A 19,043-nucleotide genomic window follows, 5' to 3' on the forward strand; every position below is an offset into this window, starting at 1 on the left:
GATAGACACTGCTTCTAACTATTCTCTTGATTTGTGGCCCTGCCTCCCTTCCCTCTCTCTCGTTGGTTTGTTTTCAAGACAGGGTTTCTCTGTGTAGCCTTGGATGTCCTGGATCACTTGGTAGACCAGGCTGGCCTCAAACTCACAGAGATCTGCCTGCCTCTGCCTCCCGAGTGCTAAGATTAATTAATTTGTTATTTTCGTTTTTATTTTATTTATATTTATTTTATTTTTATTTTATCAGGCTGGCCTCAAACTCATAGAGACTCTGCTTCCAGAGTGCTGGCATTAAAGGCCTGCTCCAGCACAACTATCTATCTACCTATCTATCTATCTATTTATCTATCTATCCATCCATCCATCTATCTATCCACCCATCAATCCATCTATCTATCATCTATCTATCTGTCTGTCTGTCTGTCTATTTATCTATCTATCCATCCATCCATCTATCTATCCACCCATCAATCCATCTATCTATCTGTCTGTCTGTCTGTCTATTTATCATCTATCTACTTTAACATTTAAGCTATGTCTCCTGTTCCCTGGCTGTTGTCCTGGAACTCACTATAGAGTGAAGGCTGACCTTGAACTTTAACTCCCAAACTCCCCTGTGCTGAAATTACAGGTGTGGGCCACCATACTGGGGTTTGTAGGCTAGAGATCCAGCCCAGGGCTTTGTCCAAGTGAGACAAGTGCTCCAGCAACTGAGCAGATCTCCATTCCTTGGCTCTCAGTTATATGCAGAACATTCAAGAGCGGTGGGGATGGCCATTCTCTTGAGCTTACTTCTGTAGCTGCCCCTGAAGCCAAGGCCTATGCTGTTCACCTTTCTCTATGTGTCTACCATGGTGCCTTACATTTTAAAAATAAGTATTTGTTACCAGGCGTGGTGCTGTATGCCAAATCAGTGCCCGCACCAGGAGTCAGAGGCAGGTGGATCTCTGTGAGTTCAAGGTCAGCCTGAACTATATAGGGCGCTCTGGGACAGTCAGGGCTACATAGTGAGACCCTGTCTTAAAGAAAAATACTTATATAAACGTGCTTTTGCTGATGTATGTATGTATGTATAAATTTAAGGAGACACAAAGCAGAAGGCAGCAGTCCTGTAGGTTCTCCTCGTGACTGGGTCCTAAGGAGGTGCCCACCTGGTAAAGCAGAATGCTCAGTCAAAGCTCTGGTTCTTGGATGGCTTTATTGCCGTGTTTCTTAGAGGTTCTCTCAGCGGTCCCTCTCTCACGTTTGTGCCATATCCATATGTACCGGTGTCAGAGACAAAAGCATACTTCAAAGGCACATAACTAAATTTGCATGATACCCTGGCAATGAACTCGAAACTGAATGACTTCTATCTGGTTCTAGCCTTAGCACTGAGACTTGGGCAAGTCACTTACCTTTTCCCTTTTCAGCATCTTCATCCAAACAGGGCGTGGGGCCACACACCTTTCATCCCAGCACTTGGGAAGAAGAAGCAGGCAGATCTCTGTGAGTGGGCAGCCTGGTCCTACACATAGAGTTCCAACCCAGCCGGCGTTATATAAAGAGAGCCTTTCTCAAAACAAAACAAAAATTTAATTAGTAAATTATTCTCTAAATGTCAGGCGACAGCCAAGAACTGAAGCAAGGTAGCCTCCGCTTGATGTATTTGGTAACTGAGACAGAGTACCTAATTCCTCCACCCCTTGGCTTCCTGCCCTCTAAAATGGGGATGGCAGTGCATCACCTTGCCTGGCTAGGGAGGTGTTGTATTAAATACTATGCAGACACTGCATCCCTGCCCTTTGTGACTGACACTGACAGTGTGAAGACCACCGTCTTCCTGGGAAGAGTTAATGCAGGGTGCCCTGAGGGATTCATGTGGCCTCTGCCACCCCTAAGGAAAATGTCCAAAGCCAGCATTACTGGTTCTAGGAAAGAGGCTCAGGGATTTCCCCATCTGCGTTACATGCTGCGCTAGGCACTTGGACAACCATGTGGCTTTCCAATTTAGGTGGGAAGATTTGCTGGCAAGGCCTCTGTGAGCTTCCTAGAGAGTTCTGGATTCCAGAAACACATAGAGATGCAAAACTGGAAAAGTGGTGCAGTCTTCCCATGATGACGTAATAGCTGAGTATGTACGGCTGCAGTGCCACACGCCTGTAGTCACAGCACTCAGGAGGGCAGGGAGGCGCTTCCAACTTGTTCTTTCAGGGTTTGTGGGGCTTTGGCATTTTTGTTTTGTATTTTTTGGTTTCTCTGGCTGGAGAGATGTCTCAGAGGTTAAGGGCACTGACTGGCTCTTCCAGAGGTCTTGAATTCAATTCTCAGCAACCACATGGTGGCTCACAACCATCAATAATGTGATCTGATGCTCTCTTCTGGCCTGTGGGTGTATATGCCGCCAGAACCCTGTGTACATAATAATAAACAAGTAAATCTTTTTTTAAAAAAAAGAAAGAAAGAAAGAAAGAAAGACAGTTTCTCTGTGTAGCCATGGCTGTCCTGGAATTCGGTCTGTATACCAGGCTGGCCTTGAACTCACAGTGATTCACCAATCTTTGCCTCCTGAGTGCTGGAATTAAAGGCATGTGCCACCATCACCCGGACAGGTTTCTGTGGTTGTTTTTTTGTTTGGTCTTTTTTTTTTGGTTTGGTTGGTTTTTTGTTTGGTTGTTTGGTTTTTCTTTTTTCTTTCTTTCTTTCTTTTTTGTTTCTTTTTTTGTTTTTTGTTTTTCAAGACAGGGTCTTTCTGTGTTTGCCTTGGCATTTGTTTGTTTTTTTCAAGGCAGGGTTTCTCTATGTAGCCTTGGCTGTCCTGGACTCACTTTGTAGACCAGGCTGGCCTCGAACTCACAGTGATCCACCTGCCTCTGCCTCCAAAGCGTTGGGATTACAGGAGTGCACCACCATCCCCGGCTGGTTTCAGTTTTTTAAATCTCATTCAGCACAACGTGGCCTGGAACTCACTTGTAGCTAAGGCTGACCTTAAGTTTCAGATCCTCCGGGCTGGTGGGACAGGTGTGCCACCATGTCAGCGTAAGCCTGCTGAGAGTTGAGTTGAGAATTTTTAGCATTCTGGACCAACTGTGGGTCACCTACAGCCCTCTGGTGTGCAGCAGTTCTCTGGGGTGGCTGGCGGGGTATTCAATTTCAGCTCACTATAATGAGCGGAGCAACTGAGCACTCTGAGAGGGAAACGATTTGTCAAGGCCATAAGCCTCAGTAACAGCAGAACCAGAAGCAGAGCTCAGGTTTTGAGTTCAAAACCAGGGTTACTTCCCCAACTGGAGGACGTAAGTGAGGGACATGTTTGTATCATGCTCAAGGACAATTTCTCTGCAAACAGAGCTGTCAAGGTTTGGCAGCAGATGGTCAAAGAACACTCATATGAACGAGCAAGATGAGTGAACAGTGATTTGGGAACATTCAAAAGCAATTCTTAGAAACAGGCTACGCAGGGCTCAGTGGGTAAAAGGCATTTGCTGCCAGTCCTGAGACCTGAGTTCGGTCCTCAGGGCCCAAATGGCAAGAAGGGAGAATGGACTGCTGCAAGCTGTCCTCTGATCTGTGTGTTTATGCATGCACACATTTAAGCACCTGTGCACACACACACAGATAAATAAATACATTCATATAAATGTTTATATAAATAACCATTTTACTTTATATGTATGAGTGTCTTGCCTGCACAGACATCTATATACCACCTGCCTATCTGGTGTCAGAAGATCAGATCCCCTAAACTGGAGTTATAGATGTCTGTGAACTACCCTGTGGGTCCTGGGAATTGAACCTGAGTCCTTTGGAAGGGCAGGCAGTATGTGTTCTTAACCTTTAAGTCCGTCTCTCCAGTTCTAATAAATGAACCTTTTGTTTTTCCAGACAGGGTTTCTCTGTGTAGCCCAGGCTGTCCTGGAACTTGCGGTGTAGACCAGGCTAGGCTCAAACTCAGACATCCGCCTGCCTCTGCCTCCCGAGTGCTGGTACTAAAGGTGTGCACCACCACGCCTGTTGAGTATCTTTTACTTATTCTTCGGTTTCATGCATGTAAACAAAATATCTTGATCATAGCCATCTATCCGCAACTCCTCCCTCCCACCCCTAACAAGTGGGAGATTAACTTTTCAAATGACCAGGAGCCCCTTAACGCTCTCAGATGCCACCACCTGCCTTCAAGTCATCCTTTGCACCAGCGTCCCTCCATGTCACCCTGACCCCTAACCTCCCCATCTTCGTTTTATTATCTTACTTGTTTCCTGTCACCCATTTATCAGCCTGGACTTCTGAGGGACCGGAATAAGGGTAAGATGTTGGGACCCCTGCTGTCCCTCATGGGTAATGAGTCCCAAGAGCTGGCTCCAAAGCAAAAGGCATCTAGGTCCCGGTCTAAAGAACAAAGGTTGGCGCGCCCTCCAATCAATCATTCCAAAGGTACACAGCCTCGGCAGGACAGAAGGTAGCCCTGGAAAGCCACAGGAGGTTGTGCAGAGTGGCCTGGTCCCAGCTGTGGTCCCTTTTGCTTCGTTCCTACAGATCCTTGTGGGTGTCGTCCATCCACACACCTACAAGATTCTGGTCAAACGGACTGCGTCAGGGCAAAACTTTCCCCCTGTTACTTGGCAAACGGAGTCAAGCCATAACCACAGGAGCTGCACAGAGAGCCTCCCCCCTGTTCTCAAATGAGAAGCAGCTTTGCCTTTACTCCAGAGCAAAGATAACCTGAGCTACCTCCTCGATAGCCTGTGCAAACAGCAGCCACGGGGCAAGAGACAAGGGCACGTGGCTGGGGTGCGGGTGGGGTGGGGGAGGGGGACGGGACACGAAGGTCACCTTGGGCTATGGCCACGAGTATCCAGAAACCTGGGTTGCAAAATGGGGTGCAAAAGTGCAGACCTAGCTTTCTAAGCTGCCTGGGCTCCCATTTAAATGCTGAAGTGACCAAGATCTTATTACAGCCTAAGGCATCTTATAACCACCGAGTCAATACCGAGCTATTTTGAAGACACCCACTTCCTGTTCTTCCCTATTAGGCTGGTTAATTTCTGTTAGTTGCTTTTAATCATTTATTCATTCGTTCGTTCATTGGAGAGAGCGTTGTGTGTGTACTACAATGCACATGTGAGATCAGAAGACTCCTTTCAGGAGGTGGTTTCCCTTTTTTTTTATTTATATTTTTTATTTTTTGGTTTTTTGTGACAGGGTTTCTCTGTGTAGCCTTGGCTGTCCTGGACTCACTTTGTAGACCAGGCTGGCCTTGAGCTCACAGCCTGCCTCTGCCTCTCGAGTGCTGGGGGTTAAAGGCGTGCGCCAACCCAACCCCCTCCCACTTCATTCTTATCTTCCCAATAAAGACCTTCCCAAGACCCTGGTCCTAAGCCTATGTTTCAGGCTTTTGGGGCACAACAAGGCAGGCATTGAGTAAATGCCAATTAAATAGACCAGAAACTGGTATAGGTCCTGCTATAAGAGACTACAACTGAGCCGGGTGTGGTGGCTGATGCATTTGAGGCTGATGCAAAGCTTAACCTATGTATGCCAGACATTGTTCCAAAGTTATTTGCAGTGCTACTGCGTCCTGCTCTTAACACGCCTACTGCATTGGCTGGTATTCATCTGCAGACTATGCAGCCTGAACTGTCCAGGACTTCCACAGCAGGACCAAAGTGAGGGGCGGAGGTAACATCCCAGTCAGCAAAGCGCTTGCCACACTAGCACGAGAACTTGAATTTAATCTCCAGACCTCATGAGAAAAAGCTGGGTATTGGGACCATCCACGTGGTCGTTGGGTAAATAGGCTTGCTGCTAAGCCTGATGATGTGAGTTTGTTTTTCTGGAACCCACACGGTGGAAGGAGAAAAGCAACTCCCTAAGGGTGTCCTCTGACCTGGACATGTTTGCCTTGGCATGCGGCATGCAAACACGTACACACACATAAGTAAATAAGTAAATGTAATAGTGAAAACAAAAAAGCATTTCGAACTGTCCAGGATTTGCTAATCATGTTGCAACCCCCAGTGGGTAAGAACAGTAAAAGCCAGTGATATCTTCCCACCAGGCTCATTCAAAAGTGTGGCATAACTACGACCGAAACTTCCGCCCTGGTCAGAAGGGTTGGCTGTCTATCACCTTGGGGTCCCACTGGATAGAACCAAACAGAACAGAAAACGAGGAGGATGTGGTCAACTGCCAACACTCCATGTCCTCGGTGCTTGGATGGTTCGCCAAGCCCATCCACGGAGACGGTGAATACCCCGAGGTCATGAAGACCAGACCCACTGTGCCCGTGTTCTCTGAGGCAGAGAAGGAGGAAGTGAGGGGCACAGCTGACTTCTTTGCCTTTTCCTTCGGGCCCAACAACTTCAGGCCACAGAACACTGTGATGAAAATGGGACAAAATGTATCGCTCAACTTAAGACAGGTGCTGAATTGGATTAAACTGGAATATAACAACCCTCGAATCTTGATTTCGGAGAACGGCTGGTTCACAGATAATTATATAAAGACAGAGGACACCACGGCCATCTACATGATGAAGAATTTCCTCAACCAGGTTCTGCAAGGTTGGTCACACCTTGGCTCAATTAAAATGTGTGTGCGCGTGTGTGTTTGCTTGTATGAGTGTGTGTCAAATGTGTACAGGTGCTCCTGGAGGACACAAGAAGACATATGGAGGTGGAATAGAGGCAGTTGTAAGCTAGGGACCAAACGCAGGTCCTCAGAAAGAGCTGCAAGCATTTGTAACCGCTGAGCCATCTTTCTCCAACCCCAGCTCAGGGTTTGTACTTGTTTGTTTGTTTGTTTGTTTGATTGTTTGAATATATGATTACTGTTGTCATTTGATTTTGGGGTCTTTTTGTTTGTTTGTTTGTTTGTTTTTGAGGCAGGGTTTCTCTGTGTAACAGCTCTGGCTGCCCTGGAGCTCACTCTGTAGACCAGGCTGCCCTCGAAACTCACAGAGGTCCACCTGCCTCTCTGCCTCCCACGTGCCGGGGGTTAAAGGCGTGCCCCCCCCCCAGGGTTAAAGGCGTGCACCCCCCCCCCGGGGGTTAAAGGCGTGCCCCCCCCAGGGTTAAAGGCGTGCACCCCCCCCCGGGGTTAAAGGCGTGCACACCCCCCGGGGGTTAAAGGCATGCACCCCCCCCCCCGGGTTAAAGGCGTGCACCCCCCGGGGTTAAAGGCGTGCACCCCCCCCCCGGGGTTAAAGGCGTGCACCCCCCCCCCGGGTTAAAGGCGTGCACCGCCCCCCCCCCCCCGCTGTTGTTTGATTTTGTATTGTTCACTATTGACCAAAGTTTATGAGTGTCAGGGTCCCCCATAACCCAGATAGGCTTTGAGCTTCTGTTTCCAGCTGCTAGGATTACAGGCATTTGCCACCATAGCAGCATTTCATTCCTATAGAGGACCAGTACCTGTGGAGATATCTTTAAAGTTCTCCATCAAGAGTGCTTGGTTTACTGCAAGGCAGTGGTGGCACACGCCTTTAATCCCAGCACTCTGGAGGCAGAGGCAGGTGGATCTCTGTGAGTTCGAGGCCAGCCGGTCTACACAGCTAGTTCCAGAACAGCCAAGGCTACACAGGAAACCCTGTCTTGAAAACAAAGAAATTAAAACACACACACACACACAATGATTTATTAAATCATGATCCTTTTATCTTGACTTGATTGAGCAATGAAAGGCCTAAAACCAAAGCTGAGTCATTTCTTCTCTCTCGGAGATTTCTTCCTACCTAAGTGTCATTCAGGCAGTGACACCTACAGGCCGGTGGTAATGATGAGCCGCAAAACAGCTCAGGTTGTGTCCCTATCAGAACTGGGCTCCATGGATCGCTGTGAGTTCGAGGCCAGCCTGGTCTACAAAGCAAGTTCCAGGACAGCCAAAGCTACACAGAGAAACCCTGTCTCAAAAACCAAACAAAAAATAAAAAACAGAACTGGGCTCCATTCTTCCTGAATATAATTCCTGTGGCTCCTTCTCCAGCTGGGCAGCTAGCTTTTTAGAAGTCCTGGGTACAGGGGCTAGGAAGGCAGCTCAGTGGACAAAGTACTTGCTAGAAGCAAGAGGCCCTGAATGTGACCCCCAGCACCTAAACAGGTGGGTGTAGGACCAGTGAGGTGGCTCAGCCACTGAAAGGCACTTGTCCCACCAAAGTGTATGTGGCTGTGTTTCCCACCCCCTACTCCTGTGTTCATGAGGCCCAGGACTGTGTGTGGCTGTGTTTCTTGCCCCCCTCCCCATGTTCATGAGGCCCAGGGCTGGCCACATGAACACCAGGCCTCAGAGGACACTTCCTACAGGGCCCTAGGTCAAGTGCATGCCTTTGGGCAGAAGAGGTCTCTCTATTCCACCCTTCCTTACAACACTACACCACCAAGGGACCAAAACCACAACTTGCAGAAATACATTTGTCTTTTTAGAATCTCTTGCCATAGTTTTCTACCTTTCTGCTAAAACAAAACAAAACAAAAAATTCTACCTTTTAAAAAAACAATCTCGGCCGGGCATGGTGGCGCATGCCTTTAATCCCAGCACTCGGGAGGCAGAGGCAGGCGGATCACTGTGAGTTTGAGGCCAGCCTGGTCTACAAAGTGAGTCCAGGATGGCCAAGGCTACACAGAGAAACCCTGTCTCAAAAAACAAAACAAACAAACAAACAAAAAAAATCTCACCGGGCATGGTGGCGCATGCCTTTAATCCCAGCACTCGGGAGGCAGAGGCAGGCGGATCACTGTGAGTTCCAGACCAGCCTGGTCTACAAAGTGAGTCTAGGACGGCCAAGGCTACACAGAGAAACTCTGTCTTGGAAAAAAAGAAAAACGATCTCAATTGGTAAATCCCCAAAATGCAGAAATGAGGCATTTCTGTGAGAGAAATGAAAGTTTTTAAGAAAGAAGATTCAAGGGGGGCTGAGGAGATGGTTCAGAAGTTTAAGAGCATTGTCTGCTCTCACAGAGATTCTCTCTCTCTTTTTGTTTTGTTCTGTTTTGTTTTTAGAGACAGAGTTTCTCTGTGTAACAACTCTAGCTGTCCTGGAACTCACTCTGTAGACCAGGCTGGCCTCGAACTCACAGAGATCTGCCAGCCTCTGCCTCCAGAGTGCTGGGATCAAAGGCCTGCACCATCACACCTAGTTCCCAGCCAGAGTTTTAAAGCTGAAAAAGTCCTTAGCATCTTTTCCAAAATTTTCTGTTTGCAAATGAGGTAACTGAGATTCCAACACTTACCCAAGAGCTCCCGCCCAGGGACACCGCAGGACCTGGCCTTGAGCCTGCTGCCCTTCAGCCCAGCTGCTTCTCACACCACCACTCTGCTTTCTGTCCCTTCTACATTTGCTGACCTTCGTTCTGAAAGCTGGAGTACTCCGGTCCCTGAAGGACAATTCCACAGGATGGACAGTTGTGCACAAACAGGAAGCAGCCCAAACTCAGAGAGAAACTCTAGGTCACTCGTCAACATCTATATCCCAAAAGGCTCTGAAATTGCCATGCCCCAGGCCCCAAATTTGCAAACTAAATATCACCTTTTTTGAAACTTGAGAGTCACACTACCTAACTCTGGCTAGCCTGGAACACAGTATGTATGTAGACCAAGCCAACCTTGAACTCAGAGATGGGCCTCCCTCTGCTTCCTGAGTGTTGAGATTAAAGGCGTGTACCACCCATCATTATCATCACAGCCTACTAAACAATGTGATTTAAAAAATTAACTATCAGGAATTTGCTTTTGTTTTGTTGTTGTTTTTGAGATAGGGTTTCTCTATGTAGCCTTGGCTGTCCTGGACTCACTTTGTAGACCAGGCTGGCCTCGAACTCATTCACTGGTGTAGGGAGTGCATACCATTTGTTTGTTTTGAGTATAGGGGTGCATGTGAAAGTCAGAGCACAACTTTCAGGACTTGGTTCCCTCCTACCATGCAGGTCTCTGACTCAAGTTGTCAAGATTTGTAGCAGGTGCCTTTACTGGTGTAGTCATTTTGCTGGTCCCAAACCAACAATTTCTGGGTTTTTAATTATTATTATTTATTTGTATTTTATGTGCATTGGTGTTTTGCCTGCATGTATTTCTGTGTGAGGGTGTCAGATCTTGGAGTTACAGACAGTTGTGAGCTGCCATATGGTTGCTGGGAACTGAACCCAAGTCCTTTGGAAGAGCAGTCAGTGTTCTTAACTGCTGAGCCATCTTACCAGCCCCCAATTTCTGGTTTTATTTAAAAGATCTGGCCAGGCGTGGTGGCGCACACCTTTAATCCCAGCACTCAGGAGGCAGAGGCAGGCAGATCACTGTGAGTTCAAGGCCCAGCCTGGTCTACAAAGTGAGTCCAGGACAGCCAAGGCTACACAGAGGAATCCTGTCTCAAAAGACAAAAAACAAAAAATAACAACAACAACAAAGGCCTGACTTAGGAAAAGCCTTACTTTTGTAATGTGCTGTGATTTGGCACATCACTAATGAACTAGAATGTTTAGCCTTCTGAAAAATCTCTGCTTCCTTTCCTCCATGCAGCAATCAAGTTTGACGAAATACAAGTGTTTGGGTATACGGCCTGGACTCTCCTGGATGGCTTTGAATGGCAGGATGCTTACACTACTCGCCGAGGACTATTTTATGTGGATTTTAATAGTGAGCAGAAAGAAAGGAATCCCAAGTCCTCGGCACATTACTACAAACAGATCATACAAGAAAATGGTTTCCCTTTGAAAGAGTCCACACCAGACATGCAGGGCCAGTTCCCCTGTGACTTCTCCTGGGGAGTCACAGAGTCTGTTCTTAAGGTAAGTGGCCACTTCTAAATTCAGCACATACTAGGGGAGATAGTATACAATGTGGTTTTTTAAATTAATTATTTATTTATTGCGTATACAATGCTCTGTCTGCATGTATACCTGCAGGCCAGAACAGAGCATCAAATCACATTATAGATGGTTGTGAGCCACCATATGGTTTCTGGGAATTGAACTCAGGACCTCTGGGAGAGCAGTCAGTGTCCTTAACCTCTGAGCCATCTCTCCAGCCCCATATAACATGTTTTTACAAGTGCTGTGTGTATGAAGATTGTCTTAGTCACTGTTGTATTGATACGAAGAAACACTATGACCATGGCAACTTTTTTGTTTTTGTTTTTTGCTCTTTTGAGACACAGCTTCTCTGTATAGCCCTGGCTGTTCTGGACTCACTATGTAGACTACGCTGGCCTTGAACTCACAGAGATCCACCTGGACCACGGCAACTCTTATAAAGGAAAACATTTAACTGGGCTGGCTTACAGTTCAGAGTTTAGTCCATCATTGTCATGGAGGGGAGCATGGCGGTAGACATGGTGCTGGAGAGGTAGCTGAGAGTTCTACATCAGGAACTGAAGGCAGCAGGAAGACACTGAGAAACGCTTCCTCCAACAAGGCCACACCTCCTAATGGTGCCACTCCCTGTGAGCCTATGAGGGCTGTTTTCTTCTAAATCACCACAGATGTTTTGCCTGCATCTATGTCCGTACGCCTGCTGCTCAGAGGCCAGAAGAGAGCATTGGATCCTGAAGGGCTGGAAATATATATGGCTGTGAGCATCCATGTGGGCGCTCTTAACTGCTGTGCCATCTCTGAGCCCTGAGTAGTGATTGTTTTTTTAAAGTTTATTCCATTTAATTATATATGTAGTAGTTCATATCATGTCACATGTGGATGTTAGGGGTACGTTTGTGGAGTTACTCCTTTCCCTCTGCCTTTTATGGGTTCAAAGGACTGAACTCAGGTCACTGGGCTGAACAAATGCTTGCCCCACTAAGCAAACTCCCCAACCCAAATCCATTGGTTTTTATTGGCATATATTAATTATACAAAGTAATGTGTTTCAGTATCACCTTGTCACGTGTGTATAAAGTGCACTTTGGTCATGTTCACCTCCACACGGCATCCCTTATCCTCCTCCAGATGGTCCTTTTCCATCTCGGGTGCATCACCCTTATATGCTCTTTCTCAGCAGACAACCACATGCACTGCCTACAGCTATTGTTTTCTGCAGGTCTGTAAGGCATTTTGTTTTATCTTGCCTTGTTCTGTGGCAAAATTACCTCTTTTTCTGTTTGTTTGTTTTGTTTTGTTTTTCAAGACATGGTTTTTCTGTGTAGCCTTGGTTGTCCTGGACTCCCTTTGTAGACCAGGCTGGCCTTGAACTCAGTGATCCGCCTGTTTGCCTACAAGTGCTGGGATTAAAGGCGTGGGATACTATGCCCAGCAGCAAAATTACCTCTTGTAAACATCTTTAAAAAAAAAAAAAAATACTGGGATGTTTTCAAATTCTTTTAAAATTCAAAGATTTTTCAAAACCCTGAGCAGGCCTAGGCCAGGAAGACTGCTCAGGTAATTCATATATACAGATGAACCTCATGCTCACATAATCAATGTTCTCTCGGCTTAATGTTCCAGATAACTGGTTGGCAGATGGCAAATGGGCAATAATATGGTTTTGTAATTAGACTATGAAAGATGACACATGAGAAAACAATTAGGAGAAAAATATTTACCAAAGGTTAACTACCAGTTTCCCTGGTGCATTTAAGCTCACTGCCATGGGGGAAAGTACTTAAACACAAGTACAGAATTTGTCCTTGCTCTAATTAATCTTGAATGTGGAAATGTTTTTCTCAAGTCTTCTGTTTGATTTCGCTTTATTTTTGGTTTTTTGAGATGGGGTTCCTCTGTGTAGCCCTGGCTGTCCTGAAACTAAACCTGTCACCTAACCTTTGTACAATGGTTTCCAGCTGAGACGCCACCTTCCAGAGCACCTCTCTAGTCCTCAAAGTGCACCTGGGAAGTGGGAGACACAAGACCATCCCCACACGGTTGTGTAGCCCAAGGTCAAAGAGGAAACTCTGGGGCTGAGGATGTACTTTAGTAGGTACAGTCCCTGCCTAGCATGCACAAGGCCCGTGTTTGATCCAGATTTAGTGGCATATGCCTGCAGTCCCAGCACTTGGGCACTGTGGATGGGAGAAGCAAGGATCATGTACTTACTAGGTTTGAGGATAGCCTGGGCTGTGTGAGCCATGCACACCCACCCCACCCAACCCCACCTCACCCCCAAAAACAGAAAGAAAAAAGTTCATGACTCTCCAAGGTGGAAAGCAAGAAAGATCAAAAGGTCTTTCCCCCTCACAACTCAAGCTCCTTGCATAGAGAGAACACGCCACGCTCTTCCTGTGGAGGGAGTATTGTGTTCACAGATACGTGATGGAGCAGATACTGCACAAAAATGTGATGTTCTTGGACTTCCCTTCCTTTTCATTTTTTCAGGAAATGGGGTCTCTGCTATATAGCCCAGGCTGGCCTCAAACTCAAAGCAGTCCTCCTGCCTCAGCCTCCTAAGAGCTGAGATTACAGACATGCACCACTACTCTGGGCTATCACTTGGACTTTTTCTTTTTTCTTTCTTCTTCTTCTGTTGTTGTTGTTGGTTTTTGTTTGTTTGTTTGTTTGTTTTTGGTTTTTCTGTGTAGCCTTGGCTGTCCTGGACTCACTTTGTAGACCAGGCTGGCCTCGAACTCACAGCGTCTACCTGCTTCTGCCTCCCGAGTGCTGAGATTAAAGGTTCAGTTGGATTTTTCAAACAAGGACTGCAGAAAGTTGTGGTCAGCTCATGCGAGGGGTCACCACCCACAGCCACTTTCTGGGACGTCTGTCAACCAGCCTCCTCTGAACGCAAGTGCTGTTCTCAGGGACTGCTTACAACCTCGTTCTTACCTTTGTCACCATCTTATGACAGAGCTTGGAATCCGCCCTTCACAATTGCCTTCAACTGAGGGTACCAAGCCGGTCCTGATGCATTTAAACACCATGTGGTGAGATGCTAAGAACCCGGGTTTTTCAGTCAAATGAGCTAGAAAATGGCTTCCTAGGCTTTTCTCAAACACATGTTCTTCTTTCACCGTTCCCTCCCTGCTTCTCTTGGTCTCCCTGGAGACCTGAAGGGCTAGGAGGATAAGGCCTCTCCTCTCGCATTACCAATAGAACAGCCATTATGACGGACCATTATGAAGGACAAAGTTATCATTAGTTTTATCGTGTAGTGACAGGCTAGGTGAGGCTGGGCTCCTCTGATCTGAGGGGGTGGATGTGCTAGGAGCCACACTTGACTTACCTGAATGCGTTTGTTTTTCACAGCCGGAGTTTATGGTTTCCTCCCCACAGTTTACCGACCCTCACCTGTATGTGTGGAATGCCACTGGCAACAGACTGCTACACCGAGTGGAAGGGGTAAGGCTAAAAACGAGACCATCCCACTGCACAGATTATGTGAGCATAAAAAAGAGAGTTGAAATGTTGGCCAAAATGAAAGTGACCCACTATCAGTTCGCCCTGGACTGGACCTCTATCCTTCCCACTGGCAATCTGTCTAAAGTTAACAGACAAGTGCTCAGGTACTACAGGTGCGTGGTGAGCGAAGGGCTGAAGCTGGGCATCTCCTCCATGGTGACGTTGTACCACCCAACCCACTCCCATCTCGGCCTCCCCACGCCACTTCTGAGCAGTGGGGGATGGCTAAACACGTACACGGCCACGGCCTTCCAGGACTACGCAGGGCTGTGCTTCCAGGAGCTGGGGGACTTGGTGAAGCTCTGGATCACCATCAATGAGCCTAACAGGCTGAGTGACATGTACAACCGCACGAGTAACGACACCTATCGTGCAGCCCACAACCTCATGATCGCCCATGCCCAGGTCTGGCACCTCTATGACAGGCAGTACAGGCCGGTCCAGCGTGGGGCTGTGTCGCTGTCCCTACATTCCGACTGGGCAGAACCTGCCAACCCCTATGTGGACTCACACTGGAAGGCAGCCGAGCGCTTCCTCCAGTTTGAGATAGCCTGGTTTGCAGACCCACTCTTCAAGACTGGCGACTACCCATTGGCCATGAAGGAGTACATCGCCTCCAAGAAGCAGCGAGGGCTGTCCAGCTCAGTCCTGCCGCACTTCACCCCGAAGGAGAGCAGTCTGGTGAAGGGCGCCATCGACTTCTATGCGCTGAACCACTTTACTACTAGGTTGGTGATACACAGGCAGCTGAATAGCAACCACTCTGCTGCAGACAGGGACGTCCAGCTCTTGCAGGACATCACCCGCCTAAGCTCACCCAGCCGCCTGGCTGTAACGCCCTGGGGAATGCGCAAGCTGCTTGGGTGGATCCGGAGAAACTACGGGGACAAGGACATCTACATCACAGCCAATGGGATCGATGATCTGGCTCTGGAAAACGATCGGATCCGAAAGTATTACTTGGAGAAATACGTCCAGGAGGCTCTGAAGGGTAAGGTTTGGGCGCACATATCCAGTGAGGTGGGAGAGGTACGTGAACTGACAGCCATGACAACCAGGGCACAAAGATCATCAGCGACTCAGATTTATACTCCTGACCCCAAATCCTGTCCATTGGATTTTCTCCTTATTTTATTATTATTATTATTTTCCAAACAGGGTTTCTCTGTGTAATAGCCCTGGCTGTCCTAGAACTCTCTTTGTAGATGGACCAGGCTGGCCTCAAACTCAGCGATCCGCCTGCCTCTGCCTCCCGAGTGCTGGGATTAAAGGTGTGCACTACCATGGCTGGTGAATTTTAAATTTTTCTTTTGTATTGCTTGTTTGTTTGTGGCCTTGTCTCTATGTAGTCCTGTCTTCAGGCTGTCCTCAAACTCATAGGGATCCACCTGCCTCTGCCTCCTGAATGTTGGGATTAAAGGCATGTACACCATCATGCCTGGCTGAATTTTTATTTTTTACTTTCATCATTCATGTTTTTACACAGGGTCTAACTAGTAACCCAGGCTGGCCACAAGCACCTCCTGCCTCAGCCTTCCAAGTGGTGGGATTACAAACACAGGCCACCACATCTGGACTTTTATAAAGTGGCATAAATTCATTATGGAAAATTTGCAAAGCACCTCCTGCCGCCGTCCCCCACCCCTGGCCCCCAATAGCTGAAATTTCACTTCCCAAGAGAAGCACCATCAATCCTGGGTTATTCTCAGTGAGCGTCCTAGATACAATTGATAATATGTAATACAGTTGGGCTGAGATTATTACCTTTGCTGTTTGTTTGGGGAGTTGAACCCAGGTCCCATTTGGCTGTACTAAAGCTACATCCCCATATCCCAACCTTTTCTTTTTTTGTGGAGCTGAGAATTTAACAATGAACACCATGCGTACTAGACACCACACTCTACCACTGACCTACATGTCCACACACCACCATTTTTCTTTGTGGTACTGGGGTTCAAACCCAGGGCTTTATGTGTGCTAAGCAACTAATCTACCACTGACCCACAAAACAGCTGTGCAATTAGGACAGGGCATCCATATATCCTAGCTTGGCCACACACTCCTGCTCTCCTGCCCTGCTGTCTCCACTAGGACTGCAGGCGTGGAGGCCGAAGAGATACAGCCCAGCATCCACATGGCAGCTCACAACTGTCTGTAACTCCAGTTCCAGGGGATCTGGCGCGCGCGCACACGCACACGCGCACACACACACACACACTATACATATGTACATGCAGGCAAAACACCAATATACATAAAAATAATTAGGAAAAAAGATTGCAGGTATTTATGATTCATAACAGTAGCAAAATTAGTTATGAAGTAGCAACAAAGCAACACTATAGTTGGGCCTCAGCACAACATGAGGAGCTGTATTAAGGGGTCCCAACATTAGGAACTGTTGAGAGCCAGTGTTGTGGGGATTAGGATCAACAAACAAGGACTAGGGACAATGTTGGAAGAGCATTTGTCTTGAAAGCCCGGGCTAGGGCTAAAGTCAGACATAATGACGCACGCCTTTAATGCCAGCACTGGAGAGGGAGAGGCAAGTGGATCTCTGAGTTCGAAGCCAGCCTGGTCTACAGAGTGAGTTCCACATCAGCCAAGGCTACACAGAGAAACCCTGCCTCAAAAAACAAAACCCCTAACACACTTAAACCAGGCATGGGAGCAAAAGCATGTAATCTCAGCACTGTGGAGGTAATGGCAGGAGACCAGAAGTTAATGGTCATCTTCAGCGTAGATAGGGAGTTAAAGACCAGCCTGGAACACAGGAGGCCTGTCTCCAAAACATCTTCAGTGAGAGTCATGATGTCGTGACTCACTGATACGGCCTTTTTTTTCCCCCCAATGAACACTAAATTCCTTTTTTGTTTGTTTTGTTTTGTTTTTTCGAGACAGGGTCTTTCTGTGTTAGCCTAGGCTGTCCTGGACTCACTTTGTAGACCAGGCTGGCCTTGAACTCTGCCTCGGAGTTCTAGGACTAAATGCATATGTCACCACGCCTGGCTGAAAACTAAATTCTTATTCAAAGATATTTCATTGTCCATTTGTGATCAACAATGTTTTACTTCTTCTTTCCAGCATACCTCATTGACAAGGTCAAAATCAAAGGCTACTATGCATTTAAACTGACTGAAGAGAAATCTAAGCCTAGATTTGGATTTTTCACATCCGACTTCAAGGCTAAGTCCTCCGTCCAGTTTTATAGCAAGTTAATCAGCAGCAGTGGCTCCCCTTCTAAGACCAGCAGCCCCGCGTGCGGCGGGCGTCCTGAAGATGCAGAGTGCGCCATCTGCGCCTTCCTCTCGCAGAAGAAAGCGCTCCTCTTCTTTGCTTGTTGCTTCACCTCCACTCTGGCTCTACTGCTATTGATCACCATTTTTCATCATCGAAAGAAAAGAAAATCTCGGAAAGCGAGGAACTTACAAAACATACCATTAAAGAAAGGACACAGCAGAGTTCTTAGCTAAACTATCACCTCTGTCATAGTCACTCCAGTTCCACACACTGGTAACTTACACTTTGAGAGACAGCTGTAGCCAAGGTGATGACAATCGATGCCTTTGTAGTGTGGGTCAGACCATTCCCTCAGGTACTGACGTCGCTGAAGGGTTTACCCTGACAGTAACTCTGGGCTTAGCCGCAAACATTGCCTCAGACTAGACATGGTAAAAGAATTAATTTTTAAAAGTGAAATTTTGTTTTAGACTTCATAGTTTAAACCTATTTTTTTGTTGTTGCTGCTGTTTTTGAGACGGTGTAATTATGTAGTTCTGTCCTGCAATTCGCTCTGTAGATCAAGCCAAGATCCACCACCTCAGACTTCTCACTGCTAGGATTAAAGGTGTGATCACCGTGCTCTGCTAAAACTATTCTTTAAACGGGATAGTTAGTGACAAACTCTGTCACTAACAAGGCTGGGGTCAGATATGAAGAATCACAACCAGACTTTAGAACATGCTTGTCCATAGACAGCTAAAGCACAGGATCTAAAACACACCAACCTTAGCTTTTCTGCAAAACAAAACAAAACCAGGTACTTCTTAAGCGTCCAAGTTTGTGAACTCTCTCACTGGACTTCTGTTCCCCTGCCTTTGCCTCCCATGTGCTCAGATTAAAGCCATGTGGAACCAGTCACTGTGACGCTGATGAATCCAGTATGTTAGTGTGAATGAGTTAATTTTACTTTACATACTAGCTTTTAAGGCTGGCACTAAGTAAATCTCAACTTGGCAACTTTTATATTTAAGGAACCATGCTTGATTTGAGCACAAACACTAGGGATAATTTGAGTGTGTACTTACATTCTTTCAAGTCAATATGTAAATAGCCACGTTACCCAGTCATTGTCAACCCTCTCCAGGAATTTAGGAGTCAAAGAAAAGTAGCTCTTCCATAAAGAGCCTTAGTAATTAGCCATCCTAAAAATGTGATTTGAATCGTATTTCAGATCTGCCTACTGATGCCAAATTTAAGGCTTACTTAGGATTCTTTTGGTTACTGGATAGGGTTTCTCTGTGTAGCCATGGCTGCCTCTGCCTCTGGAGTACTGGGATTAAAGGCAAGCGCCACCACTGCCCGGCTTTTTTTGCTCTTGGTTTTTGAGACAGGTTTTCTCTGTAACAGCTCTGGCTGTCCTGGAACTCGCTCTGTAGTCCAGGCTGGCCTCTGGAATTAAAGAAGGGCACCACCACTGTGTTAGAATTCTTATAACCAGCACTAAATTTAAAAAGCCATAGAGATAGCACATCAAAA

General features: G+C 46.9%; 1 protein-coding gene across 1 annotated transcript in view; it reads left to right on the forward strand.

Moving 5' to 3' along the window:
- Nucleotides 1-17,941, forward strand: part of Klb (klotho beta) — a 30,195-nt gene extending 12,254 nt beyond the window's left edge. Inside the window, exons 2-5 of the mRNA XM_051164906.1 lie at nt 6,035-6,539; nt 10,483-10,751; nt 14,133-15,276; nt 17,370-17,941. Coding sequence (XP_051020863.1) covers nt 6,035-6,539; nt 10,483-10,751; nt 14,133-15,276; nt 17,370-17,758 — 2,307 coding nt within the window. The 3' untranslated portion in view covers nt 17,759-17,941. The remainder of the gene's footprint in view (nt 1-6,034; nt 6,540-10,482; nt 10,752-14,132; nt 15,277-17,369) is intronic.
- Nucleotides 17,942-19,043: the final 1,102 nt, after the last annotated feature.

This window comes from Acomys russatus, chromosome 22, assembly GCF_903995435.1.
Source record: "Acomys russatus chromosome 22, mAcoRus1.1, whole genome shotgun sequence".
NCBI lineage: Eukaryota > Metazoa > Chordata > Mammalia > Rodentia > Muridae > Acomys > Acomys russatus.